This window comes from Salvelinus namaycush, chromosome 7, assembly GCF_016432855.1.
Source record: "Salvelinus namaycush isolate Seneca chromosome 7, SaNama_1.0, whole genome shotgun sequence".
In the NCBI taxonomy this organism is placed as follows: Eukaryota; Metazoa; Chordata; class Actinopteri; order Salmoniformes; family Salmonidae; genus Salvelinus; species Salvelinus namaycush.
In genome coordinates, this window is record NC_052313.1 from 11,134,145 (window position 1) to 11,141,644 (window position 7,500).

At 46.5% G+C, this 7,500-nt stretch overlaps 1 protein-coding gene across 1 annotated transcript in view; it reads right to left on the reverse strand.

The window, feature by feature from the left end:
- The window catches only part of LOC120050951 (ribosomal protein S6 kinase alpha-3-like), a 34,425-nt gene that overhangs the window by 7,490 nt on the left and 19,435 nt on the right, over nt 1-7,500 (reverse strand). Inside the window, exons 3-10 of the mRNA XM_038997494.1 lie at nt 4,368-4,484; nt 3,708-3,789; nt 1,976-2,056; nt 1,814-1,893; nt 709-815; nt 510-547; nt 242-384; nt 1-46 (exon numbers count right to left, since the gene is read on the reverse strand). The exon at nt 1-46 is cut by the window's left edge and continues 25 nt beyond it. Of these exons, the coding sequence (XP_038853422.1) occupies nt 1-46; nt 242-384; nt 510-547; nt 709-815; nt 1,814-1,893; nt 1,976-2,056; nt 3,708-3,789; nt 4,368-4,484 (694 nt within the window). The remainder of the gene's footprint in view (nt 47-241; nt 385-509; nt 548-708; nt 816-1,813; nt 1,894-1,975; nt 2,057-3,707; nt 3,790-4,367; nt 4,485-7,500) is intronic.

A 7,500-nucleotide genomic window follows, 5' to 3' on the forward strand; every position in this document is an offset into this window, starting at 1 on the left:
TGCGGTCTTTCCCCTGGAATGGTAGCGTTCCGGTCAGCATCTCAAACTGCCAGAGGTTGAAGAGAAGAGTTTCACACAACCTACCAACCAACCCAACTACAACGAAAATACAACCTAACTTCTACCTAACTACTACCTACCTACCGACTAACTAACTACAACCTAACGACAACCTGTAACACAACACAAATAAGGAACAGGTAAATAAACCATATAAGGTGTGTGGCCCCACCCCTCTCACCATGAGCACGCCGTAGGACCACCAATCAGCGCTGGTGGTGTGGCCTCTCCTGTTGACCACCTCCGGAGCCATGTACTCCACCGTCCCACAGAACGAATAAGCCTTGTTCTCATGGTCTATAGACTCCTTACTGAGGCCGAAGTCTACACACACACATAAACACACGAGTAAGCTTTGTTCTCAGGACATACCGTCTGCAGTGAGAATAGACACATTCAAAAATATAAACAAAACACACACACACACACACAGGTCTGATATTACTCACCCGTCAGCTTAATGTGTCCCTCCTCGTCTAGCAGAATGCTGAAAAGACAGAAATAGATCTTTAGACAAAGATACTAAACATGTGTGTGTGTGTGTCTGTGTGTGTGTGTCTGTGTGTGTGTGTGTGTGTGTGTGTGTGTGTGTGTGTCTGTGTCTGTGTCTGTGTGTCTCTGTGTGTGTCTCTGTGTGTGTGTATGTACTTCTCTGGTTTGAGGTCTCTGTAGATGATGCCCAGGCCGTGAAGGTGGTCCAGGGCCAGGGCCAACTCTGCCAGGTAGAACTTCACATCCTCCTCTGTGAACATCACCTACACACAGAGAGTAGAGGAGGGTGAGACCCCACACACACACACAGAGAGGAGAGGAGGGTGAGACCCCACACACACACACAGAGAGGAGAGGAGGGTGAGACCCCCCACACACACACACAGAGAGGAGAGGAGGGTGAGACCCCCCACACACACACAGAGAGGAGTGGAGGGTGAGACCCCACACACACACAGAGAGGAGAGGAGGATGAGACCCCCCCCACACACACAGAGAGGAGTGGAGGGTGAGACCCCACACACACACACAGACAGGAGGGTGAGACCCCCCACCTACACACAGAGAGGAGAGGAGGGTGAGACCCCCCACACACACACACAGAGGAGAGGAGGGTGAGACCCCCCACCTACACACAGAGAGGAGAGGAGGGTGACACCCCCCACACACACACACAGAGAGGAGAGGAGGGTGAGACCCCCCACACACACACACAGAGAGGAGAGGGGAAGGTGAGACCCCCCACACACACACACAGAGAGGAGAGGAGGGTGAGACCCCCCACACACACACACAGAGAGGAGAGGGGAAGGTGAGACACACACACGCCACACCAACACACACGCCACACCAACACACACGCCACACCAACACACACGCCACACCAACACACACGCCACTCCAACACACACGCCACACCAACACACACGCCACACCAACACACACGCCACACCAACACACACGCCACACCAACACACACGCCACACCAACACACACGCCACACCAACACACACGCCACACCAACACACACGCCACACCAACACACACGCCACACCAACACACACGCCACACCAACACACACGCCACACCAACACACACGCCACTCCAACACACACGCCACACCAACACACACGCCACACCAACACACACGCCACACCAACACACACGCCACACCAACACACACGCCACACCAACACACACGCCACACCAACACACACGCCACACCAACACACACGCCACACCAACACACACGTGCCCTCACCTCTTTAGACAGTCGTGTGAAGAGGTCTCCTCCTCGTAGGAAGTCCAGGATGAGGTAGAGTTTCCCTTCTGTTTGGAATGCTGAGAGACATCTGATTGGTTACCAGGGGACTGATGTTGTTATTGACTCACTGTAGTACTGAGCTGTGGTTGGCTAACTCACCATAGTGCAGTTTAACGATGAAGGGATGGTTGACCTCCACCAGAATGTCTCTCTCCATCTTAGTCCTCACCCTGTCACGCACTGCAACACACACACACACACACACACACACACACACACACACACACACACACACACACACACACACACACACACACACACACACACACACACACACACACACACACACACACACACACACACACACACACACAGTATTAAAACATACAGAGTACACATAAATCTAGGAACAAACAGAATAAAATAAATTATCTCCGCTTGCCAACATCCATTTTGCTGATGTAGCTCTCCCTCCCACCCCATCTTATTCCCCTCTACCTATCCCCCTCCCTCTATATATCCTTCTCCCTCCCACCCCATCTTATTCCCCTCTACCTATCCCCCTCCCTCTATATATCCTTCTCCCTCCCACCCCATCTTATTCCCCTCTACCTATCCCCCTCCCTCTATATATCCTTCTCCCTCCCACCCCATCTTTATTCCCCTCTACCTATCCCCCTCCCTCTATATATCCTTCTCCCTCCCACCCCATCTTTATTCCCCTCTACCTATCCCCCTCCCTCTATATATCCTTCTCCCTCCCACCCCATCTTTATTCCCCTCTACCTATCCCCCTCCCTCTATATATCCTTCTCCCTCCCACCCCATCTTTATTCCCCTCTACCTATCCCCCTCCCTCTATATATCCTTCTCCCTCCCACCCCATCTTTATTCCCCTCTACCTATCCCCCTCCCTCTATATATCCTTCTCCCTCCCACCCCATCTTTATTCCCCTCTACCTATCCCCCTCCCTCTATATATCCTTCTCCCTCCCACCCCATCTTATTCCCCTCTACCTATCCCCCTCCCTCTATATATCCTTCTCCCTCCCACCCCATCTTATTCCCCTCTACCTATCCCCCTCCCTCTATATATCTTTCTCGCTCCCACCCCATCTTTATTCCCCTCTACCTATCCCCCTCCCTCTATATATCTTTCTCTCTCCCCCTTCCTCTATCGTTCTCTCTCTCTTTCCCCCTTCCTCTATCTCTCGCCCTTTCCCCCTTCCTCTATCTATCTTTCTCTCTGCCTTTCCCTCTCCCTCTCTCTCTCTCTTGGCATGAAAGTGGCTCCCAGATGGCAATGGATGAGTAATTGAATAAAGGAGGGAAATAAATATAAAATCAACAAGAGAGGAGGAGGGGCCTGCTCCAAAGGAGCGAGAGAGAGAGAGAGAGAGAGAGAGAGAGAGAAAAGAGAGAGAGAGAGAGCGAGAGAGAGAGAGAGAGAGAGAGAGAGAGAGAGAGAGAGAGAGAGAGAGAGAGAGAGAGAGAGAGAGAGAGCAGAATCCCTCCACTGTAGGTGAATATGAGGTCTGTGGCCAGCAGATGGTGATGGTAGTCTCTCTGAGATAAAGCAGTCTGTTGGCGTGTTCCATTTCCAACAAACAGGGCTATTACATTGTTTTCCAATGGAGGGGGGGGGGGCCTAGAGGTTCATGGCCAAGGGGATTTAACCACAGCACTTTTGGGGAGGCGCTGCTGCCCTCAGCTTCAAATGAGTGATGGAACTTTCCACTACTTCAACGCCCAACCCTGTAGAGAGCAGCGGCTTGCCATTCTAATGTGAGGCCCTGATAGTATGTCACACTGACATGATTCCAGGAGAGAAAAATGTACTTCATCTGCTCTGAAATCACCTCCCCTCTACCTCCCTCTCCATCTCCGTTACCTTTCAGTGTGGCTTTCTTCAGAACCTTCATGGCATAGAGCTGTCCTGCATCTGGACCTGTAGTCTTCTTGACCAGGAACACCTACACACACACACACACACACACACACACACACACACACACACACACACACACACACACACACACACACACACACACACACACACACACACACACACACACACACACACACACACACACATACACACACATACACACACACACAATAATTTTTTGGGGGGAAAATGATGAAAGATGAACGACAACCATGAAAACACACACAATCGTTCATTCAAAAAAGATGACAAGGTGTGAAGGGACCTTACCTTGTGGTTGCTATAGCAACTCTCTGTCATAAGGATAAGTAATAGAAACATCAGTGGAATCAAACACACACACACACACACACACACACACACACACACACACATACATACATACATACACATACACACACACACACACACACACACACACACACACACACACACACACACACACACACACACATACACATACACATACACACACACACACACACACACACACACACACACACACACACACACACATACACATACACACACACACATACACACATACACACACACAGGCAGACACACACAAACATACACACACACAGGCAGACACACACACACCTTTCCGAAGGAGCCTTGTCCTAGGACCTTGCGGAGCTCGAACTGTCGAGGGTCACCCTTCTCTGACCCCTCCTTAGTATGGTTGGTGATGTTGATCTCATTGACACTCTCGTCCTCCTGTTGGACAGACACACATACAGTTGAAGTTGGAAGTTTACATACACTTAGGTTGGAGTCATTAAAACTCGTTTTTCAACCACTCCACAAATTTCTTGTTAACAAATTATAGTTTTGGCAAGTCGGTTAGGACATCTACTTTGTGCATGACACAAGTCATTTTTCCAACTATTGTTTACAGACAGATTATTTCACTTATAATTCACTATATCACAATTCCAGTGGGTCAGAAGTTTACATACAGTAAGTTGACTGTGCCTTTAAACAGCTTGGAAAATTCCAGAAAATTATGTCATGGCTTTAGAAGCTTCTGATAGGCTAATTGACATAATTTGAGTCAATTGGAGGTGTACCTGTGGATGTATTTCAAGGCCAACTTTCAAACTCAGTGCCTCTTTGCTTGACATCATGGGAAAATCAAAAGAAATCAGCCAAGATTTCCCCCAAAAAATTGTAGATCTCCACAAGTCTGGTTCATCCTTGGGAGAAATTTCCAAACGCCTGAAGGTACCACGTTCATCTGTACAAACAATAGTACGCAAGTATGAACACCATTAGACCACGCAGCCGTTATACTGCTCAGGAAGGAGACGCGTTATGTACTTTGGTGCAAAAAGTGCAAATCAACCCCAGAACAACAGCAAAGGACGTTGTGAAGATGCTGGAGGAAACAGGTACAAAAGTATCTATATCCACAGTAAAACGAGTCCTATATCAACATAATCTGAAAGGTCACTCAGCAAGGAAGAAGCCACTACTCCAAAACCGCCATTAAAAAGACAGACTACGGTTTGCAACTGCACATGGGAACAAAGATCGTACTTTGTAGGAATGGGCCAAAATTCACCCAACTTATTGTGGGAAGCTTGTGGAAGGCTACCTGAAACGTTTGACCCAAATTAAACAATTTAAAGGCAATGCTACCAAATACTAATTGAGTGTATGTAAACTTCTGGCCCACTGGGAATGTGATGAAATAAATAAAAGCTGAAATAAATCATTCTCTCTACTATTATTCTGACATTTCACATTCTTAAAATAAAGTGGTGATCCTAACTGACCTAAGACAGGGAATTTTTACTAGGATTAAATGTCAGGAATTGTGAAAAACTGTGTTTAAATGTATTTGGCTAAGGTGTATGTAAACTTCCGACTTCAACTGTACATTACACACACAACACACTCCAAACACAACTTAGTCACACAGTAAGCCAACGATGGACAGCTAACTTTGCAGTTGCCATGGTGCCATCCCTAATCCTTCTGCTACCTCAGAGTAACCAATGACTTCACACTGCGTTGTGTGTGTGTGCATGCGTGTGCATGTGTACATTTTTCACTGTCTCTCCTCTGCCTCCCCCATCACTCATTCTAGATCAGCTTCATCTCTCTCTGAAAAGCGAGAGAGAGAGAGAGAGTGACACACCAACAGTGGTCACTCTCCACCCTATCCCTCTGCTGCCCCCACCTCCACAACCACCCCCCGCCCCCTCCTGTTTCACAGCTCATGTCATCAACGCCCAAATATGGAATTTCACACCTCTGTATGCAAATTTGTCCACATCTCCAGATGTCACTAACAGGATGGAGCTCATATTCAGCTTTATAACCATCATATGCAATGTTCCCTCAAATTGTTTTCAGCGCTGAGCAAATTTGAACGTTGTGAAAATTCTGTGCAACTTCCAGTGCGTATTTACTGTGAACGCTGAGGCTGTATCCGCTTTAAGTTACAGTTATAACAGTGGCCATGTAGGCTACTGTGGCTATTTGATCATAATGTAGGCCTGCCAGAGTGGCCTACCATCAAAAACTATGGAGAAAATGCATCCCATAACATTTTAACATGGAAATAGCTGTTCTATCATTCAGGCTACCGTAGCAGCCCATGTGTGGTGTTCAATGTAGGCCTACATTCCACGGGACCTTTGACAAAAAAAACATGCATGGCTTGACATGAACCTGTTTATCCACTTGTCCTTCAGACAAGGAGGTACTGAAAATGTTGTGTTGTTTGATGCAAGAAACCACTTTACAAAATAAAATGCATTATTATTCCCATACCATTATTACAGAAAATCAGACAAATTATTCTACCCTCTGCCTATTGTCTCCTTAGCTTATTCAAGCCTGTCTTAAAATACAACACTGCCACTTTAAGTTAAAAAAAAAAGCTCTTTACCTGACTCCCTTTTCAAAGTTGCCTATAAATGTACATGTTTTGTGCTCTTCTAGGAAGCAATCACTCCTCTAATGCTGACTACATATGATCTATAACTGGGCTAATAACTCACTAACTAGCAAAGCATATGAACATATATGTACAAATATGCAAATGCAGGCTCTCGCTTTGATCTCAAAACAAGCGCATCTACTCATGACCGCTCATGTTGTAAACACAGTCCAGTTCAAAGTAAATGGTACAGATCCATATATAGCAATGGTCTATTTGCATGTAGGCCTACTGCAGCTCTGATTGTTCCTACAATCACCGGTCTATGTAGAGTATGGGCTGAGTAGTGTGTGTCAATGCAATAGAATCCTACTCCGATGCGTTCTGCCTACAATAAAAGCTCTTGCATAGTTTGTTTTGTTTCGGTATGTTGCATTGAAAGTGGATAATATTGTGTTGATTCGATCACAATTGCCACAGTAAAGGGAAACATTGATGGTGTTAACAGGGAAAACTCTAGAACAGTGGTCACCAACCTTTTCTGAGTCAAGATCACTTTGAGTCTACCGCTCAGATATCTTTTTGACATGACTTTAAAAAACATTAACCAATTAAAAACAGTACTGTAGCAACGAGGTTTGTGCATTATGCTGTCTCCTGGAGATTAACGTACTTTGGTGCAAAAAGTGAAAATCAATCCCATAACAACAGCAAAGGACCTTCTGAAGATGCTGGAGGAAACAGGTACAAAAGTATCTATATCCACAGTAAAAAAAAGCCCTATATCGACATAACCTGAAAGGACGCTCAGCAAGGAAGAAGCCACTGCTCCAAAACCGCCAT